Source organism: Pseudorca crassidens, chromosome 16 (genome assembly GCF_039906515.1).
Source record: "Pseudorca crassidens isolate mPseCra1 chromosome 16, mPseCra1.hap1, whole genome shotgun sequence".
NCBI classification, from domain to species: domain Eukaryota; kingdom Metazoa; phylum Chordata; class Mammalia; order Artiodactyla; family Delphinidae; genus Pseudorca; species Pseudorca crassidens.
This window is the reverse complement of record NC_090311.1, coordinates 77361739-77379293: the sequence shown is the minus strand read 5'-3', so window position 1 is coordinate 77379293 and position 17555 is coordinate 77361739. Positions and strand designations below refer to the sequence as shown.

General features: G+C 46.3%; 1 protein-coding gene across 1 annotated transcript in view; it reads left to right on the top strand.

Annotated features, from left to right (window-relative positions):
- The first annotated feature begins 632 nt into the window (after window positions 1–632).
- RYR2 (ryanodine receptor 2) overlaps window positions 633–17555 on the top strand; it is a 721598-nt gene continuing 704675 nt past the window's right edge. The window contains exon 1 of the mRNA XM_067710999.1: window positions 633–755. Coding sequence (XP_067567100.1) covers window positions 708–755 — 48 coding nt within the window. The 5' untranslated portion in view covers window positions 633–707. The remainder of the gene's footprint in view (window positions 756–17555) is intronic.

Genomic DNA, 17555 nt, shown 5'->3' with positions numbered 1-17555 from the left:
GATCCGAAATGCTGTGGAAGTTACCACGGTAGCCCTTTCCAGGAGAAAGGAATGCCGAGCCCAGGTTTCGAAGGTCAGAAGGGGCAGGTGCAGCAGCCCAGGGGAACAGAAGGGCGCAGGTGGAAGGCTGCCGGCTCGTCGGGTGCGCTTCGGCCGCGATACCCGGCGCGGCCAGTAAGCGGCGCTGGGCCTCGAGTTTGGAGGCCCCGAGGAGCCGGCTGCGGATTACCTGCAGCAGAGGGGAGCCGGCGAGCTCCTCCCCGCCCGCCCGCCCCCAGTCCCCGCCCCCAACGCGGCACTCAGCGCGGCTCCGCGGGCTCCACGCACTCGCTCGGAGGAGCCGGGGCAGAGCAGTCTGCCTGCTGCAGGCCGGACGCGCGAAGCAGGCGCGGCGGGGTTGCGGGGCCGCCTGCCCTCGTCCTCCGGGCCGGGTCGCTCTCCTCCCGCACAGTGCGGCGCAGGGAGGCTCCCGCCTCGGCTGCCCCCACCCGCGCCTCCTCCTCCGCTCTGCAGGCGGGGACCGCCTGGCGCTCGGCGCCCAGCAGCCGCGGCCCCCTCCCGCCCCCGGCTCCGGGCAGCAGCAGCAGCAACAGCCGCCGCCGCCGCCGCAGCAGCAGCAGCAGGAGACAGCGCGAGGGGCTGCCGCCGCCAGCGCCGCCGGGCTCCGCGGGGCTCGGGAGCCTGCCCCGGCCAGAAGGCGCGGAGCCATGGCCGATGGGGGCGAGGGAGAGGATGAGATCCAGTTCCTGCGAACTGTAAGTGCCGCGCGTCTCGGCTTCCCCGGGGATCAGGGGGAGCCAGGGCATCCACCGACTGGGTCCGGGCAGTGGGACACGCGGGCGGGCCGGCGGCTGCCCCCGGGGATACGGGAGGAGCCGGGCACCCCTCGGGGGGCGCAGGTGTGCGTGCTGGGGCGAGGGAAGGGAGGGTGCGTGTCCGTGCGCGCGTGTGTAAAGCCCGGGGACCGAGCGCGGCCGGAGCGTGGCGAGCGGGCGGGCGGCGCACGGGCTGGGTCCCGGGGCGCCTCGGAGCTGCGGGAGTCGGGGGACGCGGGGGCGGCCGGTCGGGCCTGTCCGGTCGGTGGGGCTGGGATCTTCCGGGCAGCCAGGGGCAGGGTGCAGACCCGGTGGCCCGTGGGGCGCGGGGGCCGGCGGGGACGCGGGCAGTCGCCCGGAATTCCGCCGCGGCGCGGTTTCTCGGGCTTGACCCGCGCGCCATCACGCAACCCAGGGATTCGCCTACTTGGCGTGGCCGGGGCCGGGGAGGCGGGGCAGGATGTGCCCCCAAGTCGAGGTGCTGTGCAGGGGAGGGGGAGTCGCCTCCGTGGACACCGCGGTGCCTGGGGTTGGGGCCATTGGTGGTGCTGTGATTGCTCGCAGAACGTGGAAGGGATGGGAAGCGAGTGTGTGTGTGCGTGCACGCGCGCGCGGGGGTGGCGGGGGACAACGCGAACGTGTCGTTCTCTAAATGTTGGCTTATTGAACGCTGAGTGCAGCGAAGTGTGTGCGTGTGTGTGGGTAAGGGCAGGGTGGCTGCCCGGAATTTCCACACTGGGTGGCAGCAGGGGAAGGTTGGCTCCACTCTAATACAGTTTTTTTCTCCGTAAGTACCTATTGGCACTGCTCCTTCCTGTCGCTGATTTGTTCGAACGCTGCAGGTACTTCTCAGGCTAAGGCTTTGCTCACCTCGAAGCTGGGACTGGAGAGCCCCTTGGCAAAAGAAAATGCCATAACTTCTTGTCAAGAGCACCTGGTTAGCGTTTGCAGCATCCTTTTGGTCTTTCCTTTCCTTGCACTTGTATCCTTCTCTCTGAAGGATATTCCCTTACAGGATTCCCCATCATCATCCCCCCCACCCCCAGGACTGCAGCTTCTCCTGGCTCTTCTTTCCCCAGCAGTGAAAAAGCTGCCACTGCCCAGTTACAGTTACCTCCACAATCACAGAAAGTAAGAGAGATATTTACGTTTTGAGATATTAACCAGATAGCAACTTTTAGGTGTGAAAGTAGCCTAGATGACGCATTTGGGGGCTGAACAAGTGAAAACAGTACACTTGTCCAAGAACATTTGTAAGTGGCCAGTTTTTCCATTTTGCTCTTCTAATTTTTTTTTTTTTTGGCACTCCGTTTTGCTTTGCGGGGGTAGGGCGGGGAGCCTTTCGAAAGGATAAAATCCAGGGTACGCATCAGATGGCGACTGATTTGACCTAACAGCTGGGCATCATGCACCATTACATGTGCTGTTGGTGGTACTACCGGTCCACCACCCAACTCTGAAGAGCCAGTTCACCAAAACCTTGCTCATGGGGAATATTGTAAGCCTACTAGGAATACAGTTTACTTTTTTTTTTAAGTGGAAAACTGTGTATATGGTTTTTAAATAACTAATAAAAAGCCCTATGAAAAGATGTTTCTCAGTACCATGACATTTTTTGTTTGGGTGGATAAAATATTTAGTTGCTGTGTAATTCTTAAATTCATTTTTTTTTCAAATGCCATAGGGTTAAAATTAGCTAGAAAATTTTGGAAGGCTCTGTGCACTCAAGGGCTTCCTGCAGGCTTAAATGTTAAGCCGAGCTCATGGAGGTGGTGTTATCAGAATACTTAATGGGGGCCGAGCTCATGTGCTTGCTGATGGGGTTCTGTACATATAAAGTAATGTTAAGTCTGTGCCCCTGGACAGCTGCCTGTCAGCCCCAGTGACACCTTTGATAAGTGGCTGCTGGGTAGAGATCTGGCAGCCCTGGGCTGGGATTTTTCTTTTAATAAAACATCCGTAGGTTGTTGTGCTGATGATAAATGACCTTGAAGGAAGTAGCATGGTGGAGCAGGGGAGTTTTTTTTTGGTGTGGCAAGAACATCTAAGAGGAAAACATGCCTTCCCCTCTGTATTTTACAGTTTTAGTGCAGAAATTCTCAAACCCTTTACTATTCCTCTGTCTGCTGCCTTTGCTCCTTTCCATTTTATTCTCTTAACCGGAGAATGTTGTTGGTTCAGAAATGTTAATGGAGTTAGGAATGGAGAGGATGTAGTTTTTAGCGGTAAATCCATCTGTGTTTTTTTTCCTGGAGCATTTTTTTTTCCTCTGTTGCGTCCAGTCTTGTCAGTATGAGGTTCTTCTTCTAATTCTTTTTTTTTTTTTTTTAAGTAGCCCAGGGAGTATTAACAACCTGTACCTCTACGTAAAACGGTTACAGATTATGGATAAAGCTGTTGTGCTTAAAAAAAGTGTTAGTCATTAAGAGGCCATAATGGTGAATTTCACTGGCCATTTCATATATTCTGAGTAGAGCACCTTAAGTAGTCTCTTGGATTTTTATTCAAGCATCGCAGCTCACTGAAGAATCTTTGGAATCTTTCTGTCCACAGGAAGTTTTCTTCTTCATTCTTCTGGAAGAGGTTTGTAATCACTGTCAAGGGAAGCAGAGGTGAAATCTTTAATGGACTGTGTCCGTGAGTTATGTCTGCTGCTGTGACTTAATTCTTCATTTGTGAATGAGGGTCTTTTCACTGTATTTAGCCGCTACTGGTCCCTCTCCCAGCTCTTTTCCATTATGTAATTGTGAGTTTGCTAACATTCCTTTCAAATGGTTACATAGATGAAAGATCATCTTCCATTCAGTGGCTTTTCCACCAGCTAGAAGCAGGCCCACTCTGATGTGTTTATCTTTTTTTTTTTTAATCTATCTATTTATTTATTTTGGCTGCGTTGGGCCTTCATTGCTGCGCGCAGACTTTCTCTAGTTGCGGCAAGCGGGGGCTACTCTTCGTTGCGGTGCGTGGGCTCTAGGCGTGCGGGCTTCAGTAGTTGTGGCTCGTGGGCTCTAGAGCACAGGCTCAGTAGTTGCGGTGCACAGGCTTAGTTGCTCCATGGCATGTCGGATCTTTCCGGACCAGGGCTCGAACCCGTGTCCCCTGCATTGGCAGGTGGATTCTTAACCACTGCACCACCAGGGAAGTCCCTGATGTGTTTATCTTTGAGAGAAATTAAGAATACATATGTGTAAACTCTGGACGTGCTGGGACACTTAGAAGAATCCTATCATAAAATATGTCTTCAGCCCATAACGGATTTATTCACTGTCATTTCCAAACATATCCATGATTTGGAATGTGTTGTTTATTTTATTTTAAAAAATGTCCTTAACTTACCAATATAGCAATGAACTGGAATTCCTTGACTTTAAGAAAACCATGATGTAAAATAACCTTTGTCTGGAGTTGATTTTTCTAAGTACTTTGCCTTTCTTTTGTGTAAGCACAGTGAAGTTACTCTGGCGATATACTGTGTCATGTAATTTTGCGTTTATGCATAGGTTGAGACTTCAAACTTAGTCCTGGCTGCAAAAATTATTCTGATAGGAATGCTTTGAGCTTTCCTCTGGCCTTCCTTTGCAGAGTGAGCTGTTTCACCGTACATTTCTTCCCAGTGCTTCCACATCTTGCTTGCTATTGATAGGAAGCATCTTAGAAAGGATTTAGCAGTTAATGGTAATAATCATAAAGTATAAATGCCACTGCACAACACGGTGAAATAGATCAGGCTGGAATGTGTAACCCCAGTTTGTAGAGGTCCAGGAAGGTTAATTGTACCAAGTCAGTTGCTCAGCAGTGCAGAACCAAGACTAAAACTCAGATCTTAGGATGATGTCCTTTCCAGGAGAGAAAGCCTGCTTTATCAGCTGCTGAAGCATGTTTTTGGTTCACAGGAGACAAACGGGACACAATCACAGAGTACAAACGAAAAGATTCTGGGTGAGCCCTTTCTGCTCCCCTGATACTGAAGGCATGAGGATCTTTTGATAGATAGGCACTGTGGTATTTTTTCAAGGAACTGATGGAAAGCCCACCCAGGCTTATTTTTTCATGTATTTTTCTTAATCTAGAAATTAGTGTGTACACATTGGCAGGAAGGGCAGGATCTGAAACACTTAGGGCGCTAATTTATTTGACATTCCATCTTGTTTGTCCTTTGGCTTTAGATAAGTGTTTTTATCAAGGCTGAATTACCAGAGAAAGGATTACAACTTCTGGGTGACTGTGATTCTGTAAATAGCCCTTGGGGAAGAAGAAGATGTGATGAGGCACACATTTGTCTCCTGAAACCCTGACATTATGGAGATATTTTGTTAATTTAGAAAAACATTTGTCAAACACTTTCTATGTGCATGGTGTGATAGTAGGTGTTAGGGAAGCATTCGAAATAAGGAAAAAAGTGGTCTGCAATTATAATTGCAAAGAAAAGATTTAGAGCCTGGTGTGGAACAGCTAGAAGGAAAAAGCACATGTAGAAACTCTAGGATATTTGGGTAGGAAGAGACCTTTGGAAAATGTTATCTGAGACCTTCGGAAAATGTTATCTTGTCTACTCCTGCGTCTCCCTCCCCTGTCATCTTGCAGATAAGGAAAAGCTCAGAGAGGTGAAATGATTTGGCCCAGTGTCACACTCCAGGTTAGTGGCTGTCTTGGTTTGGGCCGCTATAACAGAATACCACAGACTGGGTGGCTTAAACAGCAAACGTATATTTCTCATGGTTCTGGAGGTTGGGGAGGCCAAGATCAAGGTGTCAGCAGATCCAGTGTGTGATGAGGGCTCCTTCCTGGTTTGCAGATGGCTGTCTTCTTGTCGTATCCTCATTTGGCCAAAAGAGAAATCATCTCTCTTGTGTTTCTTCTTATAAGGGCACTAATCCCTTTCATGGGGGTCCCACTCTCATGACCTAATTACCTCCCCCACTTCCCGATACCCCACCTTGGGAGTTAGGATTTCAATATAGGAAACATGGGGGGACGCAAACATTCAGCCCATAATAGCAGCAGTAGAGTAATGCAAAGGGTGTGAAAAATCTCTGAAGAATTGCCAAAAAGCTAGTTCATCAGCACACCATTCTTCTTTGTAGAGTAGATCTAAACCCACCTGTCCCATTTCATGCTTATCGTCACCTTCACAGGGTTCACTGTCTAAATCTACCCTCTTGTCCTTCTAGCTGCTGACAAGGATGTTTTGTCCCTCCTTTCTAAAGCTGCAGTCCCTCGTGTGTCCTAGATCTCAGCACAGTACTTGCTCGCTGGTCCAGGACTGGAATCTTGCATGAATTCCATCCTTTCTCTGCCTCCTTCTCCACTTGTTCCTTCTGGTTGATCTTGAAGCATGCTAATTTCTCCCATCTTAACATTTCTTTGTTTGACTCCGAGACCATTATCTAGCTGCTCAACTCCTCCAGATGTGGTCTCCACCCACTGCTTGTCTCCAAGCTGCCTGGTAATTGTTACCTAGCTTCTCTTGTTAAAATCACTTTAGTAGGTGATATTACCAGTGATCGCCTCGCTTCTGTGCCAAATCTAAACATTCCTCTCTACCCCTATTCCTTTAGCCCTCAGAAACTCTACTAATCTTGCTCTCCTTTTTGAAGCTCCTCTGTTTGGCTTTGGAGCTAGGATATATTGAGTTATTTTTATACATTTACGATCATGCTTTTTGGGGGTTCTTTTCACTCCGTCTACTCTTAGTCTTTGGTTGTCCCAAAAAATACTGTCCTATTTCTAGTTCTTGCTCTTCTGCCTTCGTGAGCTTATCTGTGCCACAAAGTCTGGGATCCTTGGAATAACAGAGTTTGAAAAGCCTTAACAATCGCTTCATCCAGCTCTGGGAGCCAGAGGAATGCCAGGAACTTTCCCAAAGCCATTTCTTCCTGTAGAAGAAAGCCACCCAGATCTGACAGCCTTTGGGCTCTCATTTCCAGCTGCCACGGCCTCTGTGTTAACTCCCCTCCTACTTCTGGACACACTGTCCTGAGCACACATGTATTCTGTCCCCCGAGTGGCTCTTCCTCCTGGTGGCTCTGCGCTGGCCATGGCTTGGAAGCACCAGTGTGATCCACATCTCCAGAAGACCTAGGTCTGAGGCCTGAATCCACCAGGACCTAGCTTATGGACTTGAGAAAATGTTAAAAAATTCCTTAAAACCTAAAGATAATATTAGGCATCTCAGAGGGATTGTTTAAGATCATATGATAGAATTTATGTGCAAAAACCTGTTACAGAGCTCGGCTCATGGTACGTGCTCAGTGCATTTGTTTAGTTCTTTCTGATCCCTTCGTATCTAATTTGTCATCATCTCCTATCGTGATTTCCCTGGCAACCTAGCTCAGGTTTAGATTTCTTTCGTACCCCAGTACTTGTTCTAGCCTTCATCCTTCCCCTCTCCTCCAGCCACTGAAGCCTCCCTTGAATTCTCTTGCCATTTGCATCCCCCTAATACCCTTGTGTGCTCGCCACCACTCCTCAGTTCCAGGTTCCTGTCACACCCAGTCTGACTTCTCTCCCAGGTTCAGGACCTTCTATAATCTGATTCTTGACACCTTACTTGGGTTCCCCATCCTGCAAAATGTCAGCCTTGTGAGGAGATACTGAGAGGAAGGTGACTGAGACAAGTGACTAAGGCGAGAAAGAGGATAAAGGAAGGATGAAGTGAGTCTGAGTGATTGGGGCTGCCCGGGAGAGACCCTGGGTTCCTGTCAGAATCCGTACTCTTTTTCTTTTTTTTTTTCAGTTTATTTATGCTTGTGCTGGGTCTTCGTTTCTGTGCAAGGGCTTTCTCTAGTTGTGGCAAGCGGGGGCCACTCTTCATCGTGGTGCGCGGGCCTCTCACTATCGCGGCCTCTCTTGTTGCGGAGCACAGGCTCCAGACGCGCAGGCTCAGTAGTTGTGGCTCACGGGCCCAGTTGCTCCGCGGCATGTGGGATCTTCCCAGACCAGGGCTCGAACCCGTGTCCCCTGCATTGGCAGGCAGATTTTCAACCACTGTGCCACCAGGGAAGCCTATCAGAATCCGTACTCTTCACGTGAGAAGCTTCTAGGTGGTGAGGTGACTTCCAGGGCATCACAGGGGCATCCAGTGCAGTGGTTTTATCCACTTACTTTCATCTTTATTTTTTAATTTAATTTAATTTTATTATTACTTTTTTTTTTACTTTCATCTTTATTAATCATGGGAAGAACATTGGAACGGGGACTCTGCCAGTCAGTGGTTGTGTGACCTCGGGATTGGCGGGGTCCCATAAGAATCCTTTCAGGAACCGTACAGTGGGGACTTAGTTACCTCTGAGGGGCTCTCTGCCATGTTAAGAGTCCTGGGGTCAGCCGGACTCAAACTATTTAGAAGAATGAGTGTAATAAAAACCTTGCCCTGGAACTGGACATGCGTACTTTGTTTTTTTTTTGTTTTACAATATCATCCATTGTCATTTATTTGTAATAAGCAATCAAACAAATACATTAGATTCAGAATCTAGAAGCTGAAAGCTTATTTTACATATTATCTTTTTTCCCTTATTCTTTCAACACATACATATTTTGTACCTACGATGTGCTGTGCGTAACAAGAGCCTAAGCTATTACTGTGGATTAAAAAAATTACATGTAAATAATTGGCTGCTTAGAAGTTCACAGACAAATAAATGGCCCGTAGCACAGTGTAGAACATCACGTAATACATTCTGTGAACGCATGTTGGACGTGCACACTGTGAATGATGCTGGCGTCCGTGGATATTCTCATCCTGGTGGGTCACAGCATCGGCAGCTAAACTGTGATCGTCTTCCTCTCCATGGTGTCAGCTTTGAAGTGCTTCTCTGGCTTCCCGTTATTACTTGGGCCGGTGAAGACTTGACCCATATTTCTGGGGCTTCCTAAAATGTGATAGATAGTTGACCCAGATAAAAGGTGTTCTTCCTGCTTCCTGTGGCCCAGTAAAAGTCCTCTAGTGATGTTTCTGTAGTGAAGCGGAAACCTGAAGCTCTCCCTGTTGCTGACCTGGAGTGTTCAGAAGGACCGGCACGTGGTTACCTCCACGCCCGTTATCCAAACAGAGTTCTGTCCAGAGAGTGGGAGCCACTGACACGTGTGCCCAGGTGAGACCTCCACTAGGTGGCTATGCCCAGGCACCTACTGTCACCAAGCGATCATCAGTATTTGCCAGTTTCCTGAAGAAAACCTCAAATCTCGCTGGGGACCTAAGGCAGTTGCAGGGCAAAGTGAGTGGAACAGCAGAAAGTGCTGTAGGAGCTCAGAGGATGATGGAGCCTTGCTGGGTCTGGGGAGGGTGGAGGCAGGAGTTTCCTGATCAGTGCTGTGGGCGACACTTGTCCACGGGGATAAACACTTCTTAGTGTGATTGTTGAGCCAGGGACACAGGCCCACCATCGCCATCACCCTGGGAGGAAGGACGAGTCTATGTGGTCAATTTATTTTTTTCTACTACGGTAAGTACTTTTTTTTTTCCTTAAAGAAGTTTGTTATTTTAAAAGCTTTTTGGCACACTGGTTCCACTTCTAATGAAATTTTTAATTGTCTTATTTCCCTCTGAATTTAGAACCAGACTCATAAAGTTCACATGAATCTGAATTTCACTCGTATTTAATACATAACCAAAGACGTAAAGTAAAAGATACATTTTGAGAGCACAAAGAAAAAGAGATTAGAGAAAAGGAAAAATTCCAGGAAATAAATCAAATCCTTAGTGTTGAGTAAACTGGGCCCCTATTAAAATAGGTACTGAGGGCTTCCCTGGTGGCGCAGTGGTTGAGAGTCCGCCTGCCGATGCAGGAGACACGGGTTCGTGCCCCGGTAAGGGAGGATCCCACATACCGCGGAGTGGCTGGGCCCGTGAGCCATGGCCGCTGAGCCTGCGCGTCCGGAGCCTGTTCTCCGCAATGGGAGAGGCCACAACAGTGAGAGGTCCGCGTACCGCAAAAAAAAAAAAAAAAAAAATAGGTACTGAGCGTCACACTGAGCTTCTAGCCGTTAAAAGTTGTGCTCACTTATTTTCCACAGTGGGTTTATGGTGATCAGAATATGACTTCTTTTAAATTTCACTAGAGTCTGTATTTATTTCACATTAAAAGAAATTTTGGACACACACACACACAAAAGAAAGATAGTAAGATAATACTCCATATTTCTTTTTACCAAATTTTGACCGTAAAGTACTTCAGGGACACGTACAATTATGAACCCATCGGGTAGAACCCAGTTTCTTTCCCTGCCTTTCAGAGAAGAACAGCATATTGAAGGATGATTGGGGTACTTGAAACATTTAGCAGAGACACACGGTCGCCCACACTCACTGGATTGAATCCTCGGTGCTCTTCTACCTCTGGACACATCTGACATGATTTGAAATGTCCATAAAGCAGTGCCCACAGTTGGGAGTTACGATCAGCTTACAAGTTCTGGCTTATAGGTTCAGTGACACATGAGGAGAACATTTGCTCTTGAGTTACAGACAAATGAAAAAGCTGGGATGAATTGTTTCAGATTGATGGCTGTCAAAGAAGTTTAAGGCATCCAGTTCCACCGCTGTCCTCTTTGTGACAGTAAAGGGGGCCATCATTTCCTGAAGATGGGGTATTATTATTGAGTTCAAAGGTCTTGCTGCTGCTACAGAGAACAGCATCACTCAGAAAAGCCTGCAAAATCAGCCTAGCTTGAGTCCTACTCACGCAAAAGAGGACGCATGAACGAGGAAAGAAGAGGGAATTGTGGTCTCACCCCTTCCCTCTTCAGCGCCCTGTTTTCTTTCTTTTCTCCCCGTGGGACTGCTTTAGTACCTCTCTCTCTATCTATCTGATTGAGGTACAGTTCATATACACAGTTATGTTAGTTTCAGGTGTACAACATAATGATATATTTGTATTGCAAAATGATCACCACAATGTCTAGTTAACATCCATTACCACATGTGATGAGACCCTGTAAGATCTTCTCTTGTAGCAACTTTCAAATACACAATACAGTAGTGTTAACTATAGTCACCATGCTGTAAGTTACGTCCCCAGGACTTAATTTATTTTATAACTAGAGGTTCGTACCTTTTGACCCCCTTCACCCATTTCACCACACCCCCCATTGCCCCTAGTAACCACCAGTCTTTTCGCTGTGAGTGTGGTTGTTTTGTTTTTAGCTTCTATATATAAATGAGGTCATACTGTATTTGTCTTTGTCTGACTTATTTCACTTAGCATATACCCTCAAGGTCTGTCTGCGTTGTTGCAAATGACGAGATTTGATTCTTTTTATGGCAGAGTAATATTCCATTGTGTGTGTGTGTATACATATATATAATACCACATTTTCTTTATCCATTCATTCATCGATGGACACTTAGGTTGTTTCCATGTCTTGGATATTGTAGATAACGCTGCAGTGAACATGGGGGTGCAGATAACTTTTTGAGTTAGTGCTATTGTTCCATTCAGATAAATACCCAGAAGTGGGGTTTTTAGATCATATGTTAGTTCTATTTTCATTTTTTGAGGAGCCTCCATACGGTTTTCTGTAGTGGCTGCATCAGTTTACATTCACACCAGCAGTGCACAACGTTTTCTTTTCTCTGCATCCTCACCAACACTTGTTATTTCTTGTCTTTCTGATAATAGCCATTCCAACAGGTGTGACATGATATCTCAGTGTAGTTTTTTCTTGTGTGTGTGTAGTAATCTTGCTTTTATTTATTTTTTAAATGAATGGTTAATTTTATCTTTTCCAGTTTTATTGAAATATAGTTGACTTACAGTACTGTGTAAGTTCAAAGTGTACAGCATAATGATTTCACTACATACATCATGAAATGATTATCACAATAAGTTTAGTGAACATCCATCATCTTATACAGATAGAAAAATCAAAGACATAGAAAAAAAGTTTTTTACCGTGGGATGAAAACTCAGGATTTACTCTTAACAACTTTCATATATAACATACATCGCTGTAGTTTTGATCCATCATTTCTTTGGGTTCGTTTTGAAATATTCATTGACTACCTACTATGTGCCAAGCACCAGGCTGGGTGCTGGGACCCAAGTATCTCTGAGCTTGTTCCTGAGTTTCTTATGTCTCTGGTGGGTGGGATGGGGAATGTGGAGAGAGTGAACATGAGGTGGAGAACTGGTGTGGGAGAGGATGCTGAAGAGGGAGGGATCCGTGCCTGGTAATTAGGACGGTCCAAGGCTTCATGGAAGGGGGCAGCATTTACAGGTGCAGAATTTTCAGACTGTAAAGGGACTTCTGGTCTACCTCCATGATTTGTGGTGATGGAAAATGAAAGGGCCTCAGGTCTGCTGACTGTCATTTATTTGGCTCGGGATAGCCACCATGCAAATGATTCTGGGAGCAATTCATTTAGTCCATAAAGCAGTTGACTGCTGTTGTACAGACCAAGAAACTGAGCTGCAGACAGTGAAATTACTTACTCAAGGGTAGTTCGTGAGTAAGCGATGTTGGCGGTGAGCCCAAGGTCTTTCTGATGCCCAAACCCTCTTCTTCCCTTCCCTCCTTCCTTGTTTCCTTCCAGTCGTCAGGGAAAATTATGAGAGACTGAATTTGGCCAGTAGAAAAAAAGAATTGAGGGTGCCCCGTCTACCTCACTCGCTCATTTGAGTTATCTCTGCCTTGCGTTTATCTTTGAGCCGTTTTACAACTCTGTAAGTTGTAGAGAACTGATGGTAATGGTTCCTGGATGTTGGATTCTTGATCAGAGAAAATGCAGATTGTATCTGGTGGAATGCAGGTGGGGATATGGAGCAGTTTGGCACTTAGCGAGCAAATTCGTTTCAGTTTTCCTGATGGGTGCATGTATTTGTATGCTCTTTGGATTTTCCTTTGAACGTGTGGTAACATCATACTGGTTCTTGCATTTAATGATGAATTCAGTAAAATCTTAGACACGTGTTCATTTTACATTCGTTTGAGTGTTGTTTTTACCTGTAAAAAAATACCTTTAATGTCACTCATATGCCCTTTAAAGATGGATAGGATTTTGATGAATTGGGCTGAGGAGGTGGGCAGACAGGGTCCCAGGGGAGAAGGGGTGTGAGTAGAGGCATTGGGTCGGTACTCTCTGTTTTCTCATCCCTGACGCTTGTTTTCACTTGTCTCTGCCCTGCTGTGTGTCCAGCAGGCTCCTGTTTCCGCTGGGCGCTGGGAGATGTCCCCTCCCCTTGTCCCCTCAGATTGAGGGCTGGTACCAGCTTCCCACTGGGGCTGGTCACTAGGTGTCTCTCCGCCTCTGTCGGGCCCTATCACCCTCCACGCCCACTCCTTGGTCCCTGCCTTAAATGCCTTTCAAAGAAGCCCTTTGAGATTTCTGTTTCCTTTCTTGGCAAGACTCTGATGGAAACATCCAGAAACACACGGAGCCATGTTTGGGAAAGAGACTCTGAGAGTGTGTGCTGGGGTAATCCCGGGAGGGTGGGAACCTTGAGGCCACCAGGGACAGGGATTTATGCTTAATTCACAAGGTAAGAAGAGGCCTTGAAGTGATTTTTTTTTCCCCTCCTCTCTAGGGAGGGAAATGGGTCAGAGCTGTCTGTTAGGAAGATTGATGTGGTAGCAATTTATAAGATAAATTGAGATATAGAGAGATTAGAGAGAGACCGGAGCTGAGATGCCTGTTAGGGACAGTCACCGTGGAGTTGGCGCAAGATGATTCAGTCTGAGTTTGCATGGTGTTTGTGGGAATGAAAAGGAGGGGGAGGTTTAGAGATGCCATGGGGGAGGGATGTACAGGACTGACTGGTAACTGATTCGATGTGAGGAGAAGAAAAAGACAAGGATGAGCTTAGGAGACTCGAAGAAATGTGGCCCAAATGCAGGTTTTAAGGGAAGGCAGTGGGATTCGTTTGGGACATCCTGATTTTGAGGTACATTATGGACAGACGTGCATCCCCCTCCAAATGATACAGTAGGAGTCTTAACCCTCAGGACCTCAGAATGTGGTCTCCTGTGGAGACAGGGTCTTTACAGAGATAGTGAAGTTAAAATGAGGGCATAAGGGTGGGCCCTAATCCAATACGACCTGATGTCTTTATAAAAAAGGGGAAATTGGGACTCAGACACGTGAAGAGGAAAGCTGATGTGAAGACACACATGGAGCAGGCCACGTGAGGACAGATGCCTTGGAGCCGTGCATCTCCGAGTCAGGAGATGCCGACGGCCTCCAGAAGCCAAGAGGGAGGCCTGGAACAGATTCTCCCTCACAGCCTCAGAAGGAAGCAGCCCTGCTGACACCCCGATCTCACACTTCTGGCCTCCAGAGCTGGGAGGCCATGCATTTCTGTGAAGCTGTCCAGCTGTGGTGCTTTGTTAGAGCAGTCCTAGGAAACAATACAACGGGCAAAGCTGCAAACGTGGATGTCGTGTTTGTAAGAGAGGATGGGCCTCGAGAGACCTAAGCCCATCCTCTTAGGTCGCCATTGGTGTGATAGCAAAGCCACGAAAATGGGTAGGATCTCAGACAAGGAGCACGTAGAAACAGAGGTGGATGATGCAGGAGAGCTCTTTCCCCACCCACCCATCGGTGAGAAGGAGGAAGAGCAGAGGTGGTAGCTTGAGGGGGGAGCAAGGTTGACAGAAAGTTACTGATTATTTCCCTATAAAAAAATTTTTTTTAAACTTTATTTTTATTGGAATACAGTTGCTTTACAACGTTGTGTTAGTTTCTGCTGTACAGCAAAGTGAATCAGTTATAGGTATACATATATCCACTTTTTTGTTTCACGTGGGAGAGACCACAGTCTAGGTTATGGTGGAAAAGGTATAATTGTTGGAGCAAGAGCCTAGGTACAGGCCAGGCTAGAGACTGCCCCGTCCTCCACCTGCCACCATAATTGGGCACACAAATAAACAGATGCATCCCCTCTTTTAGCGGATAATTACTTACTGCTTTACCTAATCTGAGAGCACACGCTATTTTGGTTTGGTTTTCAGTTAGCTTTGCAAAATTTCATTTTCTGCTGGGGACCTTGCAGCAAGCAATCAGAATTAGAGCTTCGCTGGTTCTAAGCTGGGCGCATTCTGTTTGGTGTTGCACAGTGTCGGTGATTAAATAATCCAGCTAGCATATCTCACTAGGACGAATGGGAGAAGTTCATCTTGCTAGTGGTTTTATTTTTTTCCCGTAGCTACTGATTCGGAAAGATTGCGGGGTTTGTATACGTATTTACAAATAACTTTTAGCAAATGGAATATATGAGAACAATTTTCTGACAGCTCAATCAGGGGAACATGTCAAAATATCTTAGGAAACAAAATGATTCTGCTCATAGCAGCTGCCCTTGGCTGTCCTACTGTGATACATAGTTTAGCTGGCTAAGTAAATTTCTGTAATGTTTCAGAAAATTAAGCAATTTGCATTTTTCTGAGATATTTTAATTCCCATAAGACTTACATTTTAATGTAATTGGCAGTATAACACATATACAATTTATAGCTTGCAAAGCTCTGTTTTTTAAAAAAATTTGAACAGTACAGGTACATAGCATTTAAATGTGCAAATCCCAGTCGGTTTCTTACTTAACACCAGTGATAGAAAAGTAAAAGCTTTCAACATATCTGTGCTTAACAACAAAGAATTATCTTAATCTCTTCAGTACCTCAGTCATTGCCCACCACGCTTTATTAAAAGGAAACTCCTTTTGAGATGATGGTTATGATAGGGTCTTCTCAGCTAGCCAGACCACATGCTGACCATGCATCCGGCAGAATTAAAAGTACGTCACCTTTTGCCCCTGTCAAATTAGATACATTTTACTTTCCCTAATGTATATAGATATGTAATATATATATGTATACGACAAATGTCAATTAAATTTCTATAATCTGTAACTTTTTAAGACCTTTCTTCAATCAGTAATGTACTAGGTGAAGTGTTCAGTCATGTTCTTGGCTTCTCAGTCTCTTCTTGCCCACCTGTGCCCAGGGCTGCCAGGATTTGCTGGGCGTGAGAGGTCCTCATAGTTTGAAGGTCAAGGAGTCTACCTTTCTACTGTTCCACGTGCCAGAATTAAATTTTAGAATGGGCCCTTACTCAGACTTACCCAATCACACATATTCAGTTCTCACCCCTTTCTTAGGGAATGAAATCACTCTAGTGCAAATGTAAAAGAGGGTTTGGGAAACTAAGGGAGGGAAAAGAGGGGTGGGACCGAATAATCTGGAGGCTTCTTCCTCTCTAACCCCTGGGACTCTACCATCTTTCCACCTGGTTACACTGCTTATGGGTACTGGTCCAGAGAAGGGGAGATGAGGCAGTAACACTCAAGCACAAATTAGATGATGGGGAAATAGGTTCCCAACATTTTCATTATAGAATGATAAAGAAACGGCCCTATCTACTGTCGGTGGAACATCTTCTAGTTTTGGTCCTGCCAAGGACATTTTCTACAGAACAAAATTTTGAGAATTTCATATGATTGGCAGAACAAGAAATAGGGCATAAGTTCTAACAAACAAAAATATTGCTCTGGAAAGGCCCGAAGCAAGGCCATGTATGTCAGTAGAAAATGGTGCCAGTGATTCCGTAACGATACCAGTTTCCTGCAGTCACGCAGTGGGGATGGAGCAGAGAGATCACTTCTCCATTTCTCTCTACATGTGGGCAGACTGAAGCCCAGAGTTTTGTAGGAGGGGGTGCTATGTATATAGATAACCCAGATGACTGAGGATAAAGATACAGAAGTGGATTTTAAGATCTCAGCACTAGAGATGGTTTATGGTGTTGCCCTCTAATATGAATCATGGAGCAAACTAAAATCTGACCAAAAGAGCCTGCTAAATAAATCAAGGAGAAGGCCTTGCAAGTCTTTGTGGAAGGGAGAAAATGAGTAATGGCACCTTCTTCCGCTTGTTCAGACCATCAGGAGTCAAGAACTCTGCTTAACATAGCGGGACAGCTTCCAAGCAGGGGGGCCCAATACTGTGGCTAAATGGAGTCTTTTTTTTTTTTTTTTTGACACGGTAAGTTTGTTTGTTTATTTATTTATTTATGGCTGCGTTGGGTCTTCCTTGCTGCATGCGGGCTTTGTCTAGATGTGGCGAGCAGGGGCTACTCTTCATTGTGGTGCGTGGGCTCCTCAGTGCGGTGGCTTCTCTTGTTGTGGAGCATGGGCTCTAGGCACGCGGGTTTCAGTAGTTGCAGCACGCGGGCTCAGTAGTTGTGGCTCGCGGGCTCTAGAGCACAGGCTCAGTAGTTGTGGTGCGTGGGCTTAGTTGCTCCGTGGCATGTGGGATCCTCCTGGACCAGGGCTCGAACCCGTGTCCCCTGCATTGGCAGGGGGATTCTTAACCACTGCGCCACCAGGGAAACCCAGTGGAGTCTATTTTTAAGGTTAGATAAATTCAGCCAATTTTTATGGGCAGGGGAAAATTATTGCTCAACTGTTTTTGATAAGATTCTGTTATGCCATGAACTGAAATACTGAGAGCAGAACAGGTTTTCATATGAGTGAGGAAGAGAGAAGAAAAACTACTACAAATTATAGGAGACGGAGGCTATATTTTTGGGGGTAGGTGATGAATTAATAAGTTTTCAGGCTTTCATTTTTATTTACTTCCACAGTTGGCTTGTGGTTTCTCCAATTCATCATAAAGGCTATAAATATTGGATTGACCGTATGTTAGGCTGATGTTTTCATTGAATGATGATATTATGAAGGTACTGGATGGGACCATGATTATCTATGTATGCATATTCCTGCATTCAACAAAGATGTATTCACT